The sequence below is a fragment of the Hermetia illucens genome, chromosome 3 (genome assembly GCF_905115235.1).
Source record: "Hermetia illucens chromosome 3, iHerIll2.2.curated.20191125, whole genome shotgun sequence".
Classification (NCBI taxonomy): Eukaryota; Metazoa; Arthropoda; class Insecta; order Diptera; family Stratiomyidae; genus Hermetia; species Hermetia illucens.
The window spans coordinates 31,111,006-31,135,759 of record NC_051851.1 but is presented as its reverse complement, the minus strand read 5'-3'; the positions used below and the strand labels follow the sequence as shown (position 1 = coordinate 31,135,759).

Sequence of the window (24,754 nt, the reverse complement as noted above, 5' to 3'; positions counted from 1 at the left end):
AGGGAACGACGGGATTTTCAACTTGCTCTTCACGCATATTTTTCACAAAATACGATGCAATTAAGCGCGGGATTTTCGGTACTCATTCCTAGTTCCCGATGTTCACATAATCCCAGAAGAAACTCCTCCGCATTCTTCAAACAGTAAAGGAAATACCGACACTTTTCTTCGACCACTAAATTTCCTTTTTCATTCGCTTGGTACGGCTGCTCACAACAGATTCCTGGCACGTGAGCCAAACCAACTCCTCCTCCTCAGGTCACTTTGGTAGCAACACTTTTACTTTTGTTCCATTTAGAGTATGGGTGCGTCGCCGATCAGACGATGTTGTCGTAGCATTTAATTTGTTTAGGAAGCGTAAATATCTTTGCTGCTCACTCCTTTGTGGAAGGCATCCCACACAGTCTCCTTTTCATATGATCATTTCACCATTTGACTTTCAGCGGTACTACTTCACTCTCACACATAATGCTGTGCAAGTGATAAGCCTGGAACAGCGGTACAGCACAAAGATGAGTACAACCATCTACGGCGAACCAGGACTCAAACCCAGAGCAACCTCTCGGGTTGATCAGAACACCCGAACAACGATCCAAACAACAGACTAAAACTCACTGAGGAAGAAGATTCACAACTTTTCCCTTTCAATGGAGCAGGACATTTCTGACCCAATCAAAAAGGCAACACTCGACCTCCAACCCCCTTATATATGTTGACTTTTGTTGATTTTTTAAATGCTTTTAATAATAATAATAATAATCGTTGGCGCAGCAATCCAATTGGATCAGGGCCTTGAAGTGTTGGCCGACTATAAAAAACAATGAGCGACGTCTTGTGGTAATGGAGACGAAGACGTTGCGTTGGACTATTGGCGTGATACATTCTGATCGCCCCCGAAATGAGGATATCCGCAATCGATGCGCCGATCATGGAGAAATTGCGAGTCTTCGTGGTATAGTCACGCAAATCGCGCTAATGAAAATTCACTCGCCAAGATTGGTCTGAACATCGAAGTCGATGGTAAGCGACCAAAAGGCCGTCCGAAACAACGATGGTTTGATAGGCTGGATGGAGATTTAAAAGCTTCGCGATTGCATCCAGATCAGACGTTTGATAGAACCAAATGGTGAAATTGATCACGACGAGCCGACCCGGCTTGTGAACGGGACAAAGGCTGAAGAAAAAGAAGGAAATGAGTATGAAAGGCGCACTTTTAAAGTGTTACACAATTGCTTATTATCCGATGTGTTAGCTTCCACGCATGTCCTGGATGTGGTTATAGAGAAGGCACTGGCAAGCAACAAAAGAGGCCTGCAATGGGGATTGACAGAAATCATCAAAGATCTTAAATTTCCCGACGATATACATTATTGTCAGTAGAAGATGACTGTATGGATCAAGACATCGAGTAGAGAATTTTAAAACCTCATCTCATGTCTGCCAGACTACGAAACATCTGAGGATCCAATTACCTACCTAATATTGCCGATATTCGGTAGCCATGGATATCCGGGCAGAACCTAAAACAAACTTAGAAGAAAGGCCAAAAACCCCAAAAAATGGGAGTCACCCTAGTATGAATTTTTCTTGATCATCAGTACCAGAACCGTTTTTTCGAATCCCATTCCCATTTTCAAACCGAACAAGGATGTAATGACCTTAACTCGCAATGAAAACCAGAAATCACAAATACTTTGTTTTCTATGAAAGGGCTAGTCAAAGGGAGGAGGTCCAGAATTTTCATTAATTGCAGAATTTCATTTTCTATTTATAACAATTGTCCACAAAAGGCTTTCGTGTAAATACATTACAAGCAGCATTACGGATTCTGTTGACCCTGCTGTGGTACTATTACCTGTCCACAATTATAACAGTAACAAGTCACGGAATAATAACTAATTTATGTATGCATAAACGTTTTGTCCTTTGAGAATAAGTTCAAAGGCTAAATAATCATATGCAGTGACATTACTGTAGTTTGGAATCAGAAAAATAAAGGAGAAATTTGGGCTATTTCGTGCAGGTAAGGAAACAATTTTTGTCTGGTGTATTATTATTCACTTAATTTCTTCTTTCTTACGTAGCTAAATAATTTGAATATTTCATTTGCTTCAGCAGCAAGATAGGTAAACGAATTAAATTCCTCACAAGAAAGTAAAAGCCAAAGGATGGAGTATTTAACTTGAATCAATCCAGTTTCATAGGAGGAATGACCTTGGAACAACTATTAATCGCTTAGACAAATATTCCTCTTTAACTTTTTGGCTGATAAGAGAATGGAAGCTATAGCCGGAGCTGAAAATCGATTCTATGAACAAATCTTCGCTGTTGTTCTGAATCTCTGAAAGTCCGGCTCTGGGTATGTCAGTTCAAGGCAAAAAGGTTATCAGGTGTACCTGTAGAAATAGCCAACCGTGATTATAGTAGTCTGTCGCGTCTGAGTGGAAAAGACGGAAACAGACATCACGACTACTGGGATTCGAATCCAGAGCAGCGAAATTGAAAGGCTGAGGCTCTACCCCCTCAACCATTGCACCGTGGTTCTAAGACCAGATGAAACTGTCGATACGCAATGCTACATCAATTTGAATCATGCGTTGCTTGAGTAGCGACCAGAATGAAACACTAGCCACGGAAAAGCAAATTTTCGATGCATGGTTCGGAGCACCAACGCTTCTACTGGCAAGGTATCTATAAATTGGCAGAAAGATGGCAAAACTGTGTATCAAGCGATGAGCAATACTTCGAATTAAATAAAAGCGGTTTGATGTTTATACACCTGATATACCCAAGCAAAAAGCAACTGCAAATTGCGTGCAACCAGTGGACTTCCTGACTAAACCCAATTATAATTATACTAACTCAAAGACCCTCTCTAAACATTCGCAAGTCGTCCCATATTAAAGTTTCCGGTCCCTTTAAATCACTTCCACCTTTCACTGTCCACTCAGCTAACCGATTAGACCGTGCTTAGATTCAAAAAATCACTTCTCTATCGAACAGAGTTCGAAGACCATTTGTCGGCTTGCTTGCCTTAAACGCAAATCATGCGGAAATGGACTTCTCGTCCAAACATAAGTAAGATCATCAAGGCGCTCATCATTGTGGAACTGCATCTGCAGAACATCTACTTTCATTTACTAATATCCGGAGCCCGAGATCTCTCCCAAGTAACAGAAGGAGGGGCTGACAATCAAGACTGTCTCTGTTGTCGTAAAAGTGATAATTAAGATCATCCTACAAAACAGCAAAAAAACACCACAAAATCTATATCTATAGAGGCTAGTTTCCGCTCTGGTTACTCCTGTACTGACCATATCAACGTTTTGTGGATCGAATAGTTTCATAAGGACATGACAATCCTAGCAGCGTATTTGACGAGACACTTTAAATGGCTACTTGGAAAAAATAGATTAAATGGGCTCGAGTATATATAACAAATGTCAGAACGATTTGGGCTTTGCAGGACATGCAGCTGCCCGACCCGCAAAGGTTTACTTCAGAGCAAAAGAGCACATTCTTTACCTCTGTGAGATAGGGTAACATCCCCGAAAGCCTGCGAGATGATGTTAAATGGGCATTCTCAGGGGATAATACAATCAGCCTAAGATATGATATATATGAAGCCTGAATGCTTGGAACTGCAAAACTGCAAAAATATTCAAAACCATTGATTAATTAGAATCAATAATACAAGTCATGACGGCGCGATAGTTGAAAAGCAGAGCGTTATTCTCTTGATCTCGTTGCTTCGGGATTGGAGTGGATTTCACTGCATGGCATGGCATCATTAATATGTGACCAATCCACTGCCACTTCCATCTTCCGATCACATCACGCACGCAAGCCTGCGCGCCGACCAAATTCTTAATTTGAGATAGTGTCAGGCCAACCTACTCCGATGATAGAACGCAGACAGATATTGACGAAAGCTTGGAGCTTTTGGATAACAGTGAAGTTCACTTTCCATGTTATATTCCCATATAGCAACACAAAAAGAACACTAGCACAGATTTTAATTATGAGATAACTGCATTTTCAGATGTTAGACAGGGCAGCGAAATCATATCTAACGCTGTTAATGCGTCGGGACTTCCACTTCGATACCTCCGTCGGCAGAAACCACGCTTCCTAGATATACAAACTAATTGACACCTTCGATGCTCTGGTCATTGATGCAGATAGGGAGAGTGCGATGACCCGTCAGACTGAGAAACTTGGTTTTGTTGGTGTTTATCTTCAGTCCAACTCTACTTGACTCTTCTCCCAATTCCATACCCGGTGATAGAGAAAACAGATATCAGTGTAGTCGAAGTGTTTGATGACGATTATATTTTCCATTTAATTTCTCCACGTCCTCCGACCAAAGCAGCATGAAGAACATCGGTGCGGCACGTGATATTTTCCACCATCATATGTTCCCGGAATGCCTCTCCTACGTAGAGACTCCAGATATACTCTCTGTCCACGAAAGCTTTCTCGAAGAGTAGGTGCAGCGGAGATCTAAATTCCACGCACTGTTCCAAAATGATCCGTAGGATGTTCCGGAGCGAAAACCAGTCTGTTCTTTGTTAATCAAGCTTTCGAAATGTTCTCTGATCCATCCAAATGTTCCAGGATCATTTTTATTTTTTCAGGGACAGGAAGTACGCAGACACCCCTCCAATGGTCACACTCAAAGCGGATGTAAGCGTAATGATCATCCCCTTCTTCCACACTCTTGGAAAGGTCTCGGATTACCAAGAATTTCGTAGAGAAGGAACCTAGCCGGATGTGATACAGTTAGGAACTACAATTGCTATTAGGTAGCAAAGCAGGAAGAAGAGCCGATAAGCTGGGAACTTTCCTCACTATCAGCGCTCCTGAGCCAGATATTAAGAAGTTTTGGGAACAAATGGGCTACCGGCTCTACTACGGGCTTGGGACCGTCTGTGTCACCTCTTCACCGAAGGTGACGTGCAGCCCAGAGCATCTTCATCTGAACCGTAGATGAGGTGCCATACCTCTCAGATAAATTTGCAGCATTGTGTGCACTTATCAGTCGTCGGATCAATAGCTGCAAGACATGTACATACCTCATACAAGGACCATGGGTTGTTAGTGGGGAAATTAGGGGTTTAAACTTCCGACATGCTGACTTGTTGTATGCCAATGGAAGTGATAGCTCCTGCATGGTGGTTTCAAAAGACCTGCAAACTACCTTGTTTAGCGACCTATTTGATGGCGGCATCACAACGATAAAGCTAACCATAAAAAACCAACAGGGAGATAAGGAGATTCTATGATGCTCTGCTTATTTTCCTTATGGCGTAGACAAAATTTCCAGTGGAACATTCATCAGAGCTAACCAATATGCCAAATGTAAAGCATGCGAATAATAGCAGGATGTGATATTGACGGCCACCATATATGCTGAAGAAGTCCCAAAATCAACGCAAGAGGGTTGAGACTACTGGAGTATCAGGTAGGAACTGAATTGCAGATTCTCAATTTGTGTAATGAACCTACTTTCTTCAACGTGGTTAGGCAAGAGGTCATCGACACCACAGTGACATCCCTTAACATTGCGGCTTTTGTCGGAGAGTGGAGAGTATCAAACGATATCACGCTCTCAGATCACAGGTGCATTGATTTCGTAATGAGTATGGATCCACCTCCACCCACTCCATTTCCAAATTCACGTAAGACAGATTGGGCAACGTACAAAACAGAACTGAGCGCCCCAGTTACGATCCCTGGGAGACGCATCAAATCCATTGCTGAAATTGAGAAAACAACGCAGATGATTACAACTAACATGAGAAAAGTTTTCAAAAAGAGCTGTCCACTACGTCTTCAAAAAAATACACTCCATCGTAATCATCAAAAGAAAACGGTCGATAAATTTCCACGAGTCTTTTGGAACACAACACTACAAACTCGGGGGGCAGCGATTTCCTCGGGAAATCCGATTATGGCTCAACTTCTAAGAAGAATGACGACTATATTCCAGGCGCAGATATATCCATTTTATTGGTAGCAGATGAATGTTTGCGATAAAAATGGATGGGTCGCACTGTTCGAATCTGTTCCGACAGTCGGGTAGCATTATCAGCACTAAACAGCAACGAAAAATCGAGCCAGTTGGTGTGGAGTTGTGCTGCTGAAACTTGGCCGACCAAACGAAATATTCGGGCGTCAAAGCACACAAATATCGCTGGTAATGAGGAAGCACCACCAATCCACAATGGTGAAGTCAGAACCAGCTTTTGACATCCGACCATCCACTGTGAAGTCCACTCTGAAGGGGGAAATGGCAAGGATTCACGCAGCCAAATGAAGAAATTTGAACTTCTGCCGGCAGGTGAAAATCTTCGTAGTTGCTAGAGCGGCATTTTTGTTGTCCCTTTAGAAGTGGAACATGAAACCCTAGTAGGGCCTTTTACAGACACTGCCCCTTAAACTACCAAATGGGAAAAATAGGAGTGGTGATCTCGACCATATCCAGCCAATGCGAAGAGGAAGAAGAAACGGCCCTGTAAGATTTTACTTAGTATATCTGCCGATCGATCGATCAGCAAGATAGCTCTCCGATTGTCGAGCGACAACTGGGGCATACAAGCAGTCGATGTTGAACCTAGGGGGCCGCAGCTCCACAACCCTGCCACAAGTGGCGGACGCAACACGTAAGCGATAGTAAGCGACCATCAGATGGTAATCTCTTTCGAGGCTAATGTCAGCGCCTCCCTTGTTACGCATATCCAAAAGACCACTTCTAAATCTACTACTGACCGCGAAGTGGTCGATCTGATTGCTTGTACGGCGTCGATTAGTTGAAACCCAACTGACCTCATGGCAGGCTCTGTGCTCAAACAATGTGCCACCAATAACGAGGTGATGAAACTTGCAGAAATCCACGAAACTTCCAACATTACCGTTGTCGCCAAGACGCACCTTAGCATTCAAATCGTGATGGGCGATTTAAATGCCATTCACAATGTCACCTTCCCTGAACCGTATTTAATTGCTCGTAGAAAGCATCCTTTTCCACTGTATCCAAAGCCTTCATTAGTGCGTAGCATTGTAAAATTGTGATGCTAATTAGCGTGGACCGAAACCTTGCAGTTAGAAGTCTGCCAGAAACCGGCTCCCAAGTCAAGAGAGCGCGCTATGCGGCAGCCTTTAGAGGCAACCCGATACTGGATTCACGTCTCTCTCACTCGCACTTGCCTTTCCAGAGTACAGAAACACAGTGCCGCAAGAGGAAGAGGAGTACTCTGTTCCCCACCACTTTACTTCGCTTAGATCCAGCATCTCCAACTTATATCCCTGGAATTCCCGCCAAGTTGGAGAAAGCGAGCATTCTAAGGATCTTCGTTGCTTTTTCAAGGAGCGTACGCACTTTCCAGAAACCAATCATAGTGTTCGATAGCCAAAGGTCTTTGCCGTGAGGTCAATCTTTATCCGAGGCGATGTTGACATTTCGATAGGAATAAAGTTTCAAAATTTGCATAAATTTCTATCCCTTCTAATTGCCCTTGCGACAAGCAGAGAAGGCTTTGAGTGTATTCTTAAGCCCAACTCACAGGGCAGGGCATGATTGCGGCGAAGACGGTGATAAATTGATGGCACTGCTTGATAATGGATGTTTAACGTATGTACCCGCCGTGTAGGTATATAGATAGTGTCCTTTGAGGATTTGAGGACCACAATCGGAGCTCCGACATGAACAGCACAGCAGTACTCATTTTTACTCAGTTCAAGCTCAACATTCAGAGATTCGTCTCCCGGCACATTGCTTGAATTTGTATGGTGAAAGAAAAGCATTGCCCATGTTCGACGTTCTTCAATCACTTGTGTAAAAAATTTACTACGAGGCTAGTGTCGTATAATACATGGGATGGGGAAACATAAAGAAGAGAACCATCTAGGCGTCATCAACACACACGTGTCAGGTAGCAACCTGGTAACTACCCCGTGTATATTCAATGAGATTCTGGGCCGCCTAGAAACACAATTTGCTACTTCTATACGTAGTCTTCTTGGGGTGGTTTTAAAACGCAACTCCATACATTAGATCCACAAGAAGCGCTGCATCTTTATTGTTGATTAATGTGCCTGAAATCTATTGTTTGAAATTATTCTTCGCAACAAATACGGCAACAAATGTTTCCTAACATTTTTCGTTAGCGGAACTGGTGTCTAAACTTAAATTTTTCTCTTCCCGAAAACTGATATGATGAAAGAGAGGATGAAAAGGGGTGATTGCCCTCGAGCTCCAATTGCCTACATAATTTTTTCCCCAAACCCAAATTTTCTCCCCATGACCCTGGTTCCTAGCTAAACCGCTAAGGGAAGCAATAGACATGTTACTTTATTTTCTATCTTGCACCTATTGCCAGCTATGAGGGGTTATTTTTAGACTAAAATTCCTAAATTTTATTCATTTTTCCACTCCCACGAAACTACACAAAAAGCAATTAGATTTTTTGGAGTATAACGATTAATTCTAAGATAAATTATATTGAATTCAGTGCAAAACAATAAAAGTAGAAACACCGCAAAAACATCTGGTTCCACCAGAAACAGAAGCTCGTTTCACACACGAATCATATTGAACTGCAATAATGGGCAATAAATAGAAGTTGGCTCATTTTATCTCGATTCGACCTTCACGCCGGCCACTGATTGCTATCTGAAATTGATAGCGAGCGTGCACAGAAAGCCCAACCACAGCTCCTCACATGGTCACGGTTCACATGGCGCTCCGTAAGCCAAACATCTCAAATCTCAGTGAACTATCCAAAAACTCATAAATTCAGTCGCCTAAGAACCAATCCCCGGCCGAACGGAGTGTTGAGCCGCGAAAGCGAATCGCAGCCGGTTTTCGCGTGGCACCCGTTCTCGTTGAAAGGGAAATTGATTTCTCGGCGCTGCTCCAGTCCATGTGACTAATATGTTAGAAATCCGGTCTGGAGCCGCCTTGCTGGGCCCACAGGCCATCAACAACTGCGAAAACTAGGCGTGCCAGCGCCTCGTTCACATGGAAGTGTTGAACGTGATAATATTGCGTTCATGCGAGTCCTTGCCGAAAGGCGCACTCCACCCTATTAGCCTGGCATGAGTCATCAGAAACTCATGTCATCACTTGGCTGAGGATGCAAGGAGCCCTTACTCCTTGAAGTCAGTCATCGCTTCCAAGATTAGAATCGGCCACGACAGAACTGTTGCATTTTGGATGTTCTCCTCCACCGCAGCTGACACGACACTGCTGCATTGGAGTATTTTTAGTACGCGTGGATGTGTACGCTGCACGGGACCAAGGCCAAGAGGAAAGGGGTCAGATGGCCCCACACCAACTAAACCAGAGCGGAACCGAGGCAGTCGCGTGCCACTTTCCCCCAAAGCTTCGAGCCCAATCGACGATGGAAAATAGACCATGAAGTAATCAACGATAGTCGGGAACCCACTGAACATTACGCTGCGTTCGGAAGTCCAACTTCATTCTAATTTTCCTAACAGGGTGGAGGCGATCTGCCCCAAACTCCAGGGGGGTCGTTGCCATCAGGACGGCAGTAAACACTTCCTTCGGCCAGTCTGTGCGCTTGCAACACACAATTGTCGCAGTCACGAGCAGCGAGAGGCAACCAGTGCCACACTATATCGGGAAAGTCGCCTCGTAGTCTCTGGGAAGCATGACTAGTGCCTCGCGGGCAGGCTGCAGTGCATTTCCGGGGCCGGTCAGTTGGCTAGCTTCCTGCCTCCCCTTCAACTTAAATGTCACCTGATCCGCGAGAAAATCGATATTTTCCCAGGAAACGACTGCAAGTCACACGCCAGGGAATTTCCTGAACGTCACAGAAAGGCTCATGCATTTTTTCACTAAGGCAACCGCCAGGCCGATGTCTCCTTGGGGCATAGAAAGTGTGCGGACGAAATGCTTCTACTCACTTGCAAAATTCACTGTTTTCTAATCATAATCCAAATGACCGCGACGTGAACATCCAATTTTATCGCAGACGTACCGTAATGCGAAATAGTAACGGAATTTTTCAATGTTTCAAACACCACATAAATTCGAATAAAAACTCCATTCAACCGGCTAACAAACGAACGCGAAAACTAATCCAGTCAACTTCAAATCGGACCCAATCAATGTAGCCGCGAAAAATCAACAAACTAACACCGCCACTGCCAGTAAACGAATCATCATCGCCGGATTGCCGGAGAATTGTCAAATTGGAGTGGAACAAACGGAAATGGTGAGGAATTGTACAGTGACGGCGGGAGTGGGGAATTGGGTTTTTGGACAATCTAAAATAAGCGTTATGCAAATGGCTAGGGGTCAGAAAATTTAGTGTATTGAAAAGTAAATCTAAATTTGAAATTTATTATATTTCTTCATTTCACTTTGCTTATTTGTCTGCTTAGATAAAACAGGAAACAGTTAAACATCGAATTCGGCAATATTTTCAGAGGAAAGAGAAACTGCTACTGTGTCCAAAAAGTAAAACCAATTTTCACTTTAAATCGCACAGGTAAACCGCACACACATACAACTGTTTTAAATTTCATGCCAAAGCTTCCACTATTTATTTTGTTTTAGACTTGGTTTTGTACGACACACAAACCAAAGAATCAACAACATCAAACCGCATTGGTCAAACGAGAACTTTGAGACCGTTGATAATGTCTTCCCTCGGGGTCGAAAATCATAACCGCTAGCAACTACGATGATAAAATTCGCGCTCCGTCGCTGGCAGCCAGCTGACCCTATTTCAGCTTACAAAACCTGTCCCGCTCGAAGCATCTTACCATAGGGTCAAAGCTCTTACTGTACAAGACAATGATCTTGCTAGTCCCCATATAGTCCTCGGAGACTTGCGTTCGGCCGCGTTCGAGAGAGATATCCTCCGAAGAATTTTTGGCCCCTTCATGAGATTGATACCATGACCGTGAAGTTGTGGATAAAATCCGGTTCAACAGGTTACGGTGGGCGGGTCACTCAATCCGTATGGATGAGGAAAGTCTATATGGGCAATATTTATGGTAGAAAAAGAAGACGAGGCAGACCCTGCCTGAGCTAGAACCATGGTGTAGGTCAGGACGCCAGACAGCTTTTAGGGATATCGAATTGGTGGACCTCGGCGCAAAACCGGGATGTCTGGAGTTTCTTATTAAGAGAAGCCTATACCTAGTACCGGTTGTTGCGCCGTTGATGATGATGATGTACGACACTGAAAGCGATTTTAGAAATGTCTAATTAAACTTGTATGAATGAATGAAATTTCGGATTCAGAAACGTTTCAGATGATGAAGCCTTTAGGAATCGTATTTTGCCGGAAAGGAATGTTTACAAGTGGTATAAATAGTTCAAAGAAAGTTATGAAAGTGTTACAGATAAATAACATTCCGGATGACCATCACCCTCTACCGATGAATAATACATGAAAAAAATCAAAGAACTTGTACTAAAGACCTTGCTAATGCTGCTGGTATTTCGAAAGAATCTTTCAATATCATTTTGAAGGATATTTTGGATCCAGAACGTGTAAAGTCTTGGCTAGTGCCAAAATAACTCAATTTTTTCGACGAATAGCGGTGGAATTAATATTTATACCGGTCATAAAACGTAAAAGGTGCGAGACGGAAAAAATCACCCCAAAGTTGATCGAAAATTAAGGTCATGTTAACAGGTTTGTTCTCGACTATCGTGTTGTTGTCCATTTAGAATTCTTTCCATCCGACCAAACCATCAGCAAAGATTATTACTCCGATCTCGGCGGATACCGGATTTTACTTAATACTAGCACTAAGTGCTAGCATTTAGGCTCAGAAGATCCTACCTACTTAAAAACTAAAGGGGCGCTGGTGGTAGTGGCCGGTGGTAGGTCAATGGCAGAATCCGTCGAGTACTCCCCGCAACATCAAGCACGTATGCAGAATGGTATACTTCTGCATGGTTTGTACCAGACGGTGCGAAAGTCCCAGGATATCAAGGGAAGCCGTGAGGGATTAAGGTACAATAACTGTAGCGAAATTTCTTTGATTTACTGAGCCAATGGCTCATAGTTCACCTTCTTCTCCACGTATTTCCGATCAATGTTGCTATTATGAAGGATAGCAACATCAATAATATACGCGGAGCGACACATCTTGTCAACTAACAGTACGTCAGGCTTGATATGTAGAGTATGGTGATCGGTCAGAACTTTCCGGTCCCAATACATGCAGTAAGCAGAACTATCAAGTATTGCTTGCGGCTCATATTGGTAAACCGGACATGTTCCCATGATCAGCCCATGCTTGTATGCAAGGTTTTGATGGATAACCTTTGATACAGCATTATGCCTGGTGATGTATTGGACCGGTGCCATAACAGTACAGCCAGAAATGAGATGGTCTAACGTCTCTAACGCCGAATCACACATTCTTCACTGGTCGTTCGTGTTTACCGTGCATTGCCTTCGACTTTCATTCATCGATTCGCTCTTGGTCCGACTTCACCCCACTCAGAGGATTGAAAGATCGACCCTTCAAGTTAACTGGAACCAACCCACAGTCTGCCTTACAGACAGCCGCGTACAAGGGACTCGTCTGCTTTTCGCTGTAAAAATAAACGCGCAGCGAGTCGACTTGGCGATGATGTTGTGCCGCCACGTCAATCACGCTCCTACCTCCGATGTCGCGAGGTAGATTCATCCGCTCCTCGGCAGAGTTTGGATGATGCATTCGGAATTTGGACATAGATATCCGCATCCGCCGCTGGACGTTTTCTAGATCGGCCTTCGTCCACGGCAATATTTCGAATGCATAAGCCAGTGAAGGGGTAGCGAATACATTCAATTTGCTTATTTTATTCTTCCTCGAGTGATGCGATTTCAGTACCAGCTTTACACGTCGCAGGAATTCGGACAGCAGATCATCCTTCAGATCACCAACTCGAGCATGGGTTCCTTGCAGAATTTCTAGGTATTTGTAGAAGTCTGTCTCGGTCATAGCTTCGTGGTGACCTCCACACCAATACTATGTCCGGCATGCGGCCCGTGATAACCTTTGCGGATGGCTTGGATTCGACACTTGTCTAATTCAAACTCCATCCGAATATCAAGGCTGAACATTTCTACTATTTGCAAGAGACTTCTAAGGTGATCGTCAGTCCCAGCACACAACTTGATGTCATCAAGTGTGTGAGTTCGCACTTAGCAGGTGAGCCATATTTTATTGCAAAACAATGTCCTCTAGCATCATTCAGTAATCATCAAGGGGAGTTCAACGCCATTCATAACCAAAGAGCACTCTACGAATACCCCTGGAAGATTCCCGCCGTATATGGATGGGCTCTGAGGTATTAGCACCCTCAGATGAACGCAGTGATAAAGTGGTACGCCACCCTTCCATGACTGTCGCCAAAAACTTTGTATCGTAATCGGTCTTGTGTCTGCGGGGTCCTGCACCGTATCCTTCTTAGGGATAAGGTAGGTAATCTCAGCAATGAGGAAGGGGGGAAATTCCTCCGGCAACTCATGACCTGATTTATGCTGTGTGCCAACCGATTGTGTAGGGTGGTAAATTTCTTATATCTGAAATTCTGCACCCGATCCAGGCCTGTGTCCCTCTAGTTCTTCAAGCTGTTTATGGCTTGTCGAACTTCCTCTTCAGTAACATCCGCAAAATTCATGCCATGCGTATTGGCATAGGGGGCCTTCGGCAGTGATCCACTCAGCATGCTGGGCGGGTAACCCCTAAAGTCCACCCCAGTATTCTTTCGTTTCCGCTACCGAAAACTGCACTGTCTGGACACTCTGTTGGGATTCATTAAGAGATTTGAAAAAGCTCCGGTGGTTCCTCGCGTATGTTGCATGCTGGACATGTCTGGAGTGACTTCCGCCATACCGTCGTAACCTACTGCATATGACAGAAAGTTTCTGCTTTAATGTGACCAGAATTTCAATTACGGATGCCACATTGCGGATGGCATAGTTTCTGTAAAGCCTCTACACTTTATTTTTCACCCGTCTGCTGGCGTTGCGTTGATCTGAATCAGGCCATTGCCTGATTCAGAATTCTGCCTGCCAGGACATTTCCTGGCTTAGTGGGTCCCGCGGACATTCCAGACGAATTTTCCACCATGGATCTCTTTGGTCACTCAAACCAATAACGCGAAAACGAATCTTCTAACAGTCAAGATGCAGTCTCATCATTGATTCGAGATAGAATTCCCGGAGTTGCTGCAGATGCATACAGCCTGGGAACACCTGATCTATGCAAAGGATCCATTTCCGAGAATTCTATACACGCTCTTTGGAATTCGTTCCGAACCTTAGCTGGACAGTGGAGAAGAGTGCTTGGGCGAGTACTGACACTGTTGTCTGCAGTGCGGCGTGTTGTTGTTGATGCCGCCGCCTCTGTCCCCATCAATCAATCTCCGCGGTGACCTCAAGTCGAACACGCTTCCTGATGATGGGGATTGTGTGTTGTAGCTTCCTCAGTGAGTAACCCGCAAGACTGCAAAGTTCCTCTAGTTTCCTCACCTAACCCCTGAGCCGCTGCGGTGGCGTACAGCCATTCAGACTGAAGCTATCCATCCCTCCTACTTTCACAACCGGGCTTGGGACCGGCTACGGCGGAGTTTGGAAACAGAATGAAAAAAAAACAAAATTGTGAGGTCTATGTACGCACAGTGTAAGGCTATCAGTGAAGTAACACCGAAAGGAAAGGCAGAGGCAATACCCCGCTTGCAACGCTCAAACGCGAAGTCAGTCTCGATTGTCCAACTGATTTTGGACTTCTTACTCGTACTGTTAGCGAAGTCTGGAGCTCAGCGGAGTGCAAAACGCAGCAGCGACAGTATTGATTGCCTCCAAGAAAATATTTTAGGTTTGAAGAGTCTGACGACTTTGGGAAATCCGTGATTGGCTAGATTTTGGATTCTGGTGGATGGAAACTGTTTCTGCTGATGTGGTTGCCAGCAAATACCACCTTAGATAGGATGATTTGCTCAAGTTGACCTGGATCTTGGCTACCTGTAAAGGCGAAATAAGTCTCTCGAGGGGACCAGGATGTCCTCTTGATAGTTACGAACGAAATCCAGCTTTCTGAAAAGGTAGGTTGGGTAGCGTGTCACTCACCGCCAGTCCTGGGCACCATGTGGAGAGGGCTGACCCACTGAATCGGAAAGGGCAGAATGACACCACGCTCCAACAGGGGCTCGAACTCTTGCTTCGCTACGATGATGCGTTCTCCCGCGAGACATCGAGGCCATACAAAAACCGAACGTCCATTGGTGATGACCTGGTGGTGATCGACCAGATCTGACAAGGTTGCCATTGCACCTGGCAGAAAGGCAGTATGGGAGAACTTGGCAATAGTTTGCTCATACTTGTCCTCCGAAAAGTCGCAAGCTGTTAGTTGAGATGAATCGGCGCGGATGGGACCAAACGTGTAGGTCGTGGAAAGACTGGTGAGTCCGTCGAAGAGGCGACGGTGTTGTAAGTCAATGATTGATCCGGAGTGCCTGAGTTCGTCGGCTGGGAGGATGGCTGTTTGGACGTCCGTAATGATGAATGACCAATTAAATGGTCGGCGCAGGGCTAATGTGAGACGCTGAGTGCCGAAAGTGATGATGGGTTTCTATTTTGTGAGGGCCTGTCGACGGGTCATTTTGGAATGACGAAGAGTACGGAGCTGAAGTCCACCAGTGCTGCGGTCCGACAAAGTTGACGGCCTTAGTTTACTTACGAACCGATATCAGCGATTCGAGTAGGGAAAAGCATGATTGTCGGAGCTGACGAGCCAGGGCACCGAATTTCGTATGATACATACCAGGAAAAACTGGACCTGGGATCCGGGCCAAGGGTTGTAGAATGGGAGCATTCATGGTTGCCGTTGTGCGAGGGCGAGGGCTTCTGTTATAGTTTGCATGTCAGGCTGGTAAGCTGCGCGATTACTAAATGCAGTGCAGCGAGCTCTACAGTGTAGGTCCAGGGTAGAAATGGCCAGTTAGCGTTGTTTATTTCAGGTGCATAGAAATTGTGATTTTGTCTAGAAAAACCACAGATCTGGGTTGACCCTCCAGAATGGTGGTAGTGCAGTTGCAGTGGCCAAACGCATTGACTTCGGTTATGTGCATATCAGCGATGCGCTGCACTTTGAGCTATGCAACAAGACGAGCCTATCTGATGCTCTGCATCCGCGAATTGATCTCAGGGTTTCGTTCAATAGTAGTTATTTGCTAACAAGAAATGTATAACATTTTCGAGAAGACAGAGGTTGGTACTAAAAAGAACGTCATAAGCACTGCGAAAGGATCCGTGTGTAACTCCTAGGACCGCTAGGATTGAATTAAATTGCAAGCGAAAATCTCGGACGGGACCAATGCTTGCTGCAAATGAATTAAACCGATAATTGTGATATGCAAATGTGGACTTCCCCGGATTTCGTTTTGTGGTGAAATTCGTCAGAATTTATGTAAATTACGAATTTCCCTTGTTTTCACCTCGGTGTTCCACTGTTCCGTTTCGAATCGTTCTTCAGAGCATCTGATTTATATATGATCAGCTGGAAGTGACAGCAAATTTGCTTTTGACAAATTCTGAGCTGACGAGATATTTGTTGGCAAAACTGCCAACGGAGGTCTGGAAGTGGTCCGGCTACAAAATAAACAATGAAGACACGTTTTAACACCTTCGACATAATATGTGGCGTCACCGAGCTGCAAAAGTGAGTAGAACTCGTAAAAATATTGAAAAATAGCGACTTAACCTCAACGCAATGGTCATTATTCCTTTTTCAGGCTCGTTGGCATGCGAGTGAATCAAATTTACGACATCGATAATAAGACCTACTTGATCCGATTGCAACAGTCCGAAACAAAATGCGTGCTCCTGTTAGAATCCGGGACGCGCTTCCACACAACCAGCTTCGAGTGGCCGAAAAATGTGGCCCCGTCGGGCTTCACCATGAAACTGCGGAAGCATTTGAAGAACAAAAGGTTGGAGAAGCTGGAGCAGTTCGGCATCGATCGAATCGTGGGATTCCAATTCGGGACAGGCGAGGCTGCGTACCATGTGATTCTGGAACTCTACGACAGAGGAAACATCATTTTGGCCGACCATGAGTTGACAATTTTGAATATTCTGCGGCCGCACACGGAGGGCGAGGAAGTCCGGTTCGCTGTGCGCGAGAAGTATCCAACGAATCGTGCCAAGGAGTGCGGAGGGAAAATAACGGAGGAAGCTCTTAGGGAGATCCTAAATAATGCAAAGCCTGGGGATAATTTGCGCAGGGTTTTGACCCCTGTTTTGGGTAAGTTGGTGTTTGGGGGTCGATAGAATCTGGTTTCACTTGGTATTTCTTGGGTTACAGATTGTGGACCTGCCGTCATTGAGCATATTCTCCATAAAAATGACTTGGCAAACTCCTGCATCGCGGGAGACTCGAAAGCTGAAGACGATGCTGCCGATAATCAACCGAAAAAGAACCGAAAGCAAAGGAAAAAGGACGGCGAAGGTTCAAATTCGCAACCATTCAATTTGGAAACGGATCTTCCGCGACTCATTGCAGCACTCAAGGAGGCAGACGAAATTATCCAAAATGCCCGCACTAATCCGTCCAAAGGGTACATTATCCAGAAGAAAGAAGCGAAACCGATCCAGGAGGATGGCACCGAAGAGTTCTTCTTCCACAACATCGAGTACCACCCGGCGCTGCTCGCGCAACACAAAGATCAGCCTTACAAAGAGTTCGAAACGTTTATGGCTGCCGTGGATGAATTTTATTCGACGCTGGAGGGCCAGAAAATCGACATGAAGGCGATGCATCAGGAGCGCGAAGCTTTGAAAAAGTTGTCGAATGTGAAAAAGGATCACGCCAAGCGTTTGGAGGAGCTCAGCAAAGTGCAGGAGGGCGACAAACAGAAAGCCGAGCTGATCACTCGCAATCAGCAATTAGTGGACAATGCGATATTGGCCATGCGGAGCGCCATTGCGAACCAGATGTCCTGGACGGATATCCACGAGCTTGTGAAAGCGGCTCAGGCCAATGCAGACCCCGTGGCCAAGACGATCAAGCAGCTCAAGCTTGAAATAAATCACGTGACGCTGTTCCTTCAAGATCCTTACCGCGGCTATGAAGAGGACGAGGCCGACGAAAACGAGGACGACGAGTTTCTGCCGTCGATGCTCGTTGACATCGACTTAGGGTTGTCGGCATTCGCGAATGCGCGCAAATATTACGACCAAAAGCGAAACGCTGCCAAAAAGGAACAGCGAACAATCGACGCTTCTGAAAAGGCCTTGAAGTCGGCGGAGAAGAAAACTCAGCAAACCCTTAAGGAGGTCCGTACAATTTCCACGATTTCAAAGGCGAGGAAGGTCTACTGGTTCGAGAAGTTCTACTGGTTCATTAGTTCAGAAAATTATCTTGTGATAGGCGGCCGAGATGGGCAGCAAAACGAGCTGATCGTCAAGCGCTACATGCGACCCACAGACATATACGTCCACGCCGAAATTCAGGGAGCTTCCAGCGTTATCATCCGCAATCCTACGGGCAACGAAGTGCCGCCCAAGACCCTTTTAGAAGCCGGAACCATGGCCATCTCGTACAGTGTCGCTTGGGATGCGAAAGTAGTCACTAACGCGTACTGGGTGAAGAGCGAGCAAGTGAGTAAGACAGCTCCGACTGGAGAGTACCTGACAACCGGTAGCTTCATGATCCGAGGCAAAAAGAACTTCCTGCCGCCGTGCCATTTGATTATGGGCCTTAGTTTGCTCTTCAAACTTGAAGATGGTTCAATTGAGCGACATCGGGGCGAACGGAGAGTCAGAACCTTCGACGAGGAGGCCGCAATCTATAAATTGAATCAGCTGGAAATCGAAAATGAGAAATTGGAGAGCGTACAGGAGGAGGAGGACATCGCACTTGACAATGATTCCGATAATCCGGAAACAGGTGAGAAGTCTGAGAAAGGCAAGAGCAATGCCACCTCAGACAGCGAGAGCGACTCGGACACAGAGGCCCAATTCCCGGACACGCATATTAAAATTGAGCACGACACCGGCAAGGTAACTGTGAAGACGGATCAAAAGTTGGAAAGTCTTACGAGTCCACAAGAGGAAAAGAAAGAACCTTTCGAAATAAGTAAAAAGGAGGAACAGGATACAGAAGAAGCGCCTTATATAGTTTCCTCCCTTCCTCCGCGAAGAAAACAACAGTCGGCTGCCAAGAAAAAGAAGCAGGAACAGGAGCGCAAGGCCGCTGATCAAAGGCAACAGCAGCAACAGAGGCTCCAAGACGACGAAAGGAAAGCTTCGCAAGTGAAACGTGGCCAGCGGGGCAAGATGAAGAAGATCAAATCGAAATACCGGGATCAGGACGAAGAGGAGCGGCAGATGCGTATGGAAATCCTAAAGTCGGCGGGGCCAAACAAAGCAAAACAGGCGACCGATAAGCAGATCGAGGATGAGACGCAGACTAAAAAGTATCCTAACAAGTCGCAAGAAGCAAGGCGTCAGCAGCAAGAGGAGGCCGAGGATTTGGACGACACTCCCGCGAATGCGGACGTGGAAATGCTGGACTCGTTGACTGGCCAGCCCGTCGATGAAGATGAGCTTCTGTTCGCCATTCCCATTGTTGCACCTTATCAAGCACTCCAGAATTATAAGTAAGTAGTTTACACCCTGTATCAACTGGCTCCACTTTTCCACCTTTTTTTTTCTAAAAACTAACCAGACTTCTCAATCGAGGCAAAAATTAAAGCCTAACTTTGATCATACCCTTAAGCTCATTTTTACTAAATTTTTAAGTAATTCCCTTTCTACTTTTCCCCTACTTTCCAGATATAAAGTAAAATTAACCCCCGGAACCGGTAAACGTGGAAAAGCCTCAAAGATGGCTTTGCTTATGTTCAGTAAAGACCGAGCTTGTACGCAACGTGAAAAGGATTTGCTCAAAGGCGTGAAAGAGGAAGCACTAGCACGAAATATCCCTGGCAAAGTGAAACTTTCGGCTCCCCAATTACAGAAATTCAGGAAATAATCAGAAAAATTGACAACGATATTAGTAACAAATGGAACGAAGGATATTCTTGAAAATATGAATTGAATTAATGAAGTTACTTTGTCTGTTGAGAGTTATGCCTAATAAACTGGAATTTATCTTGTTTTGTATGTGATTTTGTTTTAATTTATCTGTAGAGCGCCAATCGCGCTGTAGCTTTTTAGCGCTACATGCTTCTAGGATGACTCCCCCCTGTGGTTGCAATCAGACGGGTAAGGAAACTATCTTGAGACCACCTAGGAGGGAAATTTGAGTTAAGCGTTAAGTGTAATGTTACCCGTGCTGAGGGTTTAGTGCCCTAGGGTAAACGGTGTCGCGGACGGAGCTCAGGGATATCAGGTGTTTATAGTGCAAAAGATTGTCCATGCCTATGGGTTGTATGGGCATGCGGGTCGTAGAGTTAGGCCATACTTGTAGGACACATATGGGAATTGCAAACGGGGATGAAGTTAAGTTCGAGTCAAACAGTAGACAATGAAGCATCCAAAACCTGTATGTATCCCATGGCGAGACGAAATTCCAATTTCCGCAGTAGCTAGGAACTGCACGGAGAGCGTCATGAAGGCTTCTACTACATAGGTTCCCTGCCTGTTAGCCAGGTCTGAGCATGTCGGGCGGCTGGGTGTGAACACTTCAGTTCCTCACGTGTCATTGTCACTCTGCATCTGACTGCCGTGGATAGCAAATGCTTTTTTCAGGCTCAAAGAAAGTGGACTGCCACCAACCTGCAGCCGTGTCTACCCAGGGACAATTTTCACCACCGCTATCCCACCAGACTATTTCCAAACTTTTGGCTCGTCAGTAAAGTGTTAGGCACTCTTTGTCGACTAATTCTCAAAATTAAGTTTCCTTTTCTTGCATAAACTAAGAAAACGCTTATTCAAAATAGAGAAGCGGCCCCAAGCGCAGCAAAACCAACAACGATGCCCAGCGTATTAACATTGGGGTGAAATGGGTCTGGAGTTACCCATGCCATCCGATGATAATGATTTCGAAAAATAGCAACATGCCTACGGAGGCCAGTGAGCTCGAGGAAATGCAAGCTAAGTATGATGATGTGCTGCATCAAAATGAGATTCAGCGTATTCAAATCGAGCTGCTGACGAAGGGACCCAGTGAAATTCCTGCAGTCTATGCTGGCGAAATACTTCCAGCTATGAACGTGGAACACCACGCTGCTGCCTTGACTAAGCCAATAAAAGTACTAGCTGACTATCCTCTACTGCTCGAGCCACGTCAAGCAGCGACCTCGTTATTCCGTCCAACGCGGGAGGAGCCCGCAAGTGAACCAAAGCAGAAAAGATGTGTCTTGAGGTCGTCGACAAGGAGCAATAAGAAGATTTTTTCATATTGGTCTGTCGGCGGAAGAAGCCCAAAAACCAACAGGTGAGTGCTAAAAATGTAAATGCTCTCCTAGTGCCAAGATTCAGTGCCTTCTCTGCTAGTGCCTCAAAATACGAAAAGGAGAAAATTCCTCCTATTTTGGCATATATACTAATATCCCGCAACTATTGAAATCACTAAAGGGCCTAAAGGCGACCCTAAAAACAGGAGGGGGGAGGGGGGGATAAAACCCTCTTTTTTGTCTATTCCACAAGGGACCATGCCAAAATGCTTCCGCTCATTAAAGAGCAACGGTTTAGTGCCACCACGAGAACCTCTCCATCCCTTAGAACTTAGTCCATAATTATCCGCGGCCTCCACCGGGAAAATGACCCCGAAGAAATTGTCGCTGAACTCACTTCAGAGTGTCCACTTTTAAAAATTTGGTCGTTGCAAGTTTTGTGACCAAACAAGATAAGGCTCTCCACAGGGAGAATCTCTACCTCTCTCTCAAATCTCAACCTGGTCTTTTTGTAGCCAACTTTGAGCCCTCCCAAAAGCTAAGTGAAGTTTTCAAGGTGAAGTACATCCTTCATCAAAAGATTACCTTCGAAAAGGTCAAACCAGTGGAGGAAGTGCAGTGTTACAATTGCCAAAACTTCGGGCATATCGCCCAAAATTGCTCGATAGTGCACAGATGCGTTAAATGCGCTAAGAGCTAGCCACGTGGGGAATGTTCAAGACCCACGACAGAAGTTCCCACTGCTGCAACTGCGGCCAAACTTGGCACCCTGCTTATAAATCTTCTTGGATCCAGCTTATAAAGAGATGGTAGCCGAATGGGAAGCTGTCAAAACCCGGAAGACTGAGAAATCTGCAGTCAAGTAAACAGTCACTCAATCATCGCAGAGTTCGACCAGCCCAGGCGTACCATACGTACAAGTTACTAAGAAATCTCTTCCCAAAGCAGCGAATCAAGCAAACGCCAAGCGACCAAATAAGGATTTCCTAGAATTGGTTGAAACTCTCGCTTCTGCGCTCAGCAACAAGCAGCGTCAATTCACTGTGGTTAAACTTATTTTTAATTTAAGGAATAAGTGTTGTCACATTCTACTCCGCGCCCCTGATTTCACACGCCGAACGTTCCACTCACTTTAAAAGCAGACATAACGTAGATTTCTCCGGATATAGCATTATGCAGAACGATACCAACTCAGGCACTGTCTCTCTAGTCCAGAAAGACTCTGCTTACATCAAATGTAATCCTAAAACAGAGCAACTGGGCCATGACTTGCAAGTCTTGCAGGCACACTTCCTGGGGCGGCAAGGCAGTCAATATAAATGGGGCAATTCTGGTAAAATGGATCCTCGACCCGTTGTCAGATACACCGACAAGACCGAGTAGTCAGTCTACCCTTGGGTGCTTCCCGCTCTCTGATGAAAATAAACAAAATTTTCAGTTGAAATCCTGTAAAATATCACCGGGCATGTCCGACTATTTTACAGTTGAACTTTAACTTTCCTCGTCTTCTCAACTGCAAAAGCGAGTCCTAACGATCCTTCGCTCACACAGACTGGGACAAATTCAGGGCAGACTTAGCGACTAATTTGAGCTCGAAAAAATAATAATAATAATCGTTGGCGCAACAATCCAATTGGATCAGGGCCGTGAAGTGTGTTAGAACGCTTCATTCAAGATCGTACACTACAGGGTTAGAGTACCCTATAGGAGGCATTGACTCCTCCTTATTTGACTCAGGTACTCATTCACAGCTGAGTCGACGGGTATCCGACGTCAAATCACGATACAAATCACACTGTAACCAATGAGAATTGAACCACGACCTTCCGCTATCCTGGAATTTATCCTCAGTAATAAGTTAGAAATACATATTTTAGAGAACACACCAACCTTCGTGACCCGCACCAGACAAGAGGTACTAGAATTAACTCTAGGGGACACTCTAATGATTGGCTTGAAGGAAAATTGGCGGGGGTTAGATGAGCCTTCTATGTTGGATCACAGAATAATCAAATTCAACATTGACTGCAACTCGGAAGTAAATAGAATTATAAGGAATCTCAGGAGACCAGACTGGGACTCTTACACAGGATACCTGAGTGACAATATCGTTCAGGTGAGTGGTGGAAGGCCTCAATAGAGTCGTCATTGATGCATATGACGTCAGCTCTCCGGTTGAGACTGTCAAGTTATTAAGGGACGTAGCTTAGTAGAGCAGGAGGAGGTGTGAAAACTCTTCAACTGGGCGAAACACACCGGGGACTAGCAGAAGTACAAAAGGGCACTGAGTATAGCAGCGTGATAAGGGAAACAAATCGAAATACCTTCAGGAAATTCTGTTAAGGATTAGAACGAACAGAAGCATCCAGTCTATATAAAGCTATAGCCAAAGACAAGACAATATCTTCTGTCTGTTTAAAGAAGTAAGATGGGAGATTTGCTGAGAATGATGAGGTCAGGATGCATCAGCTTTTCACGACTCTTTTTCCAGTGTCCTACTCAACGGCGGGAGGCAATAGCATTTTGCCTGATACTCCAACAATGGAAAAAAAGGAGAAAAGGTGAATTGGAAACTAGCAAAAGAGGGATGCCTGGAAGCTAGAGTAATTTGGGTGGTGGGAATCTTTAAACCACCGAAATCACCCGGAGTAGATGGCTTTTTTCCAGCAATACTCCAGACAGGCGTAGAAATCATCTTACGATCTTTCCTAAAAGTGTTAAGGGCAGCATAATCTTGGGATATATACCAAGGGCATGGAGACGGGCAAAAGTAGTCTTTGCTACGAATGCGGGTAAACAAGGATCCTTTTCATCCTAAATCTTTCAGATCAATTTGGCTCACGTCGTTCGTGGTGGAGGCGGCCATATACAACTACATAAGAACTAAGTTTCTAATGCGATGCATCGATGTTAGCAAGTTAACCGAAATTGCCCTGTTTCAGCTGACGGATGTAGTACGGGATACCATAGAAGCATGTGTGCGTTTTTGAATATCAAAGAAGAGTTCGATAACAGATTGGACACAGAGATACCAGATGCCTTAATCTGCATGGGAGTTGGAAAGATCCTAGTCTTCTGCATGGGTAGAATGTTAGAGAGTAGGCAAATAGAAGTACCGACAGGTACAAATTCTATTGTCATGAATATTATTCAAGGTTGTCCACAGGACGGGGTACTATCTCCATTACATGATATGGAGGTGAAACGAGAAAAGGAGGTCGAATATTTGGGAATTATGCTAGACCAAAAATTACTCTGGAAGACGCATGTCGGAAGTACTTGTCGGAAAGCTACAAGGACTCTGATAACTTGTAGGTCCACAGCAGGAAAAAAACGAAGTTGCACATCGAAGATACTACTTTGGATATACAC

At 45.0% G+C, this 24,754-nt stretch overlaps 2 protein-coding genes across 8 annotated transcripts in view; one reads left to right on the top strand and one right to left on the bottom strand.

Annotated features, from left to right (window-relative positions):
- LOC119653009 (tubulin polyglutamylase TTLL5) overlaps positions 1 to 10,171 on the bottom strand; it is an 88,168-nt gene extending 77,997 nt beyond the window's left edge. For all 7 annotated transcript variants that reach the window (XM_038057442.1, XM_038057446.1, XM_038057443.1 and 4 more), the window contains exon 1: positions 9,931 to 10,171. The gene's annotated coding sequence lies outside the window, so the exon portion shown is untranslated. The remainder of the gene's footprint in view (positions 1 to 9,930) is intronic.
- Positions 10,172 to 16,543: 6,372 nt separating this feature from the next.
- Positions 16,544 to 20,147, top strand: LOC119651342 (nuclear export mediator factor NEMF homolog). Its single transcript, XM_038054895.1, has 4 exons — positions 16,544 to 16,701; positions 16,775 to 17,286; positions 17,347 to 19,642; positions 19,818 to 20,147. The coding sequence occupies exons 1-4, from the start codon at positions 16,646 to 16,648 to the stop codon at positions 20,014 to 20,016; spliced, it is 3,063 nt and encodes a 1,020-aa protein (XP_037910823.1). The 5' UTR covers positions 16,544 to 16,645; the 3' UTR covers positions 20,017 to 20,147.
- The last annotated feature ends 4,607 nt before the right edge of the window (positions 20,148 to 24,754 follow it).

Excerpts from the sequence above, each read along its gene's own strand:
- LOC119651342 (XM_038054895.1), top strand. The coding sequence starts at position 16,646 with ATGAAGACACGTTTTAACACCTTCGACATAATATGTGGCGTCACCGAG. Across the intron at positions 16,702-16,774 it reads GGCGTCACCGAGCTGCAAAA|GCTCGTTGGCATGCGAGTGA; the intron begins GTGAGTAGAACT and ends TTCCTTTTTCAG. Across the intron at positions 19,643-19,817 it reads CAAGCACTCCAGAATTATAA|ATATAAAGTAAAATTAACCC; the intron begins GTAAGTAGTTTA and ends CCTACTTTCCAG.